Raw genomic sequence first — 1,397 nt, forward strand, 5'->3', positions numbered from 1 at the left:
ATGCCTGGGACAGAGGCGTCAGGCCTGGGCAGGGGTCAGAGCCAGTGATCGGGGGCAGATAGAGATCCCCTGTCCAAGCCTGACACCACTGGCGGAGGCGTCAGGCCTGGGCAAGGGGCCAATCAGGCGATCAGAGGGTGATGGGGGTCTACACCTCTGGCCGAGGCATCAGGCCTGGGCTGGGGGCAGAACCAGTGATGGGAGGAAATGAGGGTCCCCTGCCCAGGCCTGACACCTCTGTCAGAGGCATCAGGCCTGGGGCAGGGGGCCGATCCTGCGATTGGAGGGTGATGGGGGTCAACGCCTGAGGGCTCCCAGTATGTGAGCGGACGCAGGCTGGGCTGAGGGACACTCTCCCCCCCCACACACACACACACACACACCCAGTGCACAAATTTCATGCACCGGGCCCCTAGTATTTATCATATTTTTCCTAAAATCATAAAAGCTTGGACTTTTTATATCTTATCCTATCAGAAGCCAGTAGCCTTATTTCCCATCACATGATACTTCTTTCTTTGTCCTCTGACTTCTATTTAGCACCACTGCACTAATTCTGCCTCTGAGAAGCATAACTCTGCTGGTTTGGGAAAAAAATATCCCAATACCTTCTTACTTCATGAAGGTTCAATGCCTTCTCAATAGTTCTTACCATCTGACAAGGGCCTGCCTCACTTCTCCCGTACAAGGGATTTGATATTTGCTGCAACTATGTCAGGAACATAATATTTAAGGCATAGAAAAGGCTTTCTGTGCCCCCTACATCACACTTGTTTCCTTTCCTAATTACAGATGGTGTTTTTAAATGTTCAAAGAGCTTCTAAGACATTTGAGGGGAGGTCTGATTTATTTCCCAATAATTATTTTCTTCCATTCGGAAAATCTCAATGAGCCAGATAGTTTTAATGCTGCTCAACTAATTTCCATGTCCAAATCTCTTCCTAGGGGACCATTCTGAAATGCACTGAAAAGGACAATGAGAATTATAACCCAGGGAGGTGAGTGAGGAAAATTTATTCATCATCATTCTAAACAAGTACATTCCTCTGGAAAATTGAGAGCTCCTCTGGTACTAGAAAGAATGTATAGACACATATTTTATATACATGTATCTATGTTTATGTATGTATATCCATATAGAGAATATATAATAGATTTTTATTACTATGACTTCACCTTTCAATTACAAATAAGGGTTTTCCAAAAAATGTATGCACACTTTGCATAATTATTCATTCCAGTGGATTAAATCTGAAAAGAAACATCAATTGAACTATCAGCTGTTAAGTGTGTATAGTGTTTTGGGACGCCCTATATATTCTAAGCCATAACAATGGTATGTAATGGAGCTAAGGAAAAACTGGGTAAATAAATATGAATAAATCTTTTAAAGATAT

At 43.3% G+C, this 1,397-nt stretch overlaps 1 protein-coding gene across 1 annotated transcript in view; it reads left to right on the plus strand.

Annotated features, from left to right (window-relative positions):
• CD163 (CD163 molecule) overlaps positions 1-1,397 on the plus strand; it is a 26,487-nt gene that overhangs the window by 23,010 nt on the left and 2,080 nt on the right. The window contains exon 16 of the mRNA XM_006757536.2: positions 946-998. Within this exon, the coding sequence (XP_006757599.1) occupies positions 946-968 (23 nt within the window). The 3' untranslated portion in view covers positions 969-998. The remainder of the gene's footprint in view (positions 1-945; positions 999-1,397) is intronic.

The sequence above is a fragment of the Myotis davidii genome, unplaced genomic scaffold (assembly GCF_000327345.1).
Source record: "Myotis davidii unplaced genomic scaffold, ASM32734v1 scaffold13, whole genome shotgun sequence".
Lineage (NCBI taxonomy): Eukaryota > Metazoa > Chordata > Mammalia > Chiroptera > Vespertilionidae > Myotis > Myotis davidii.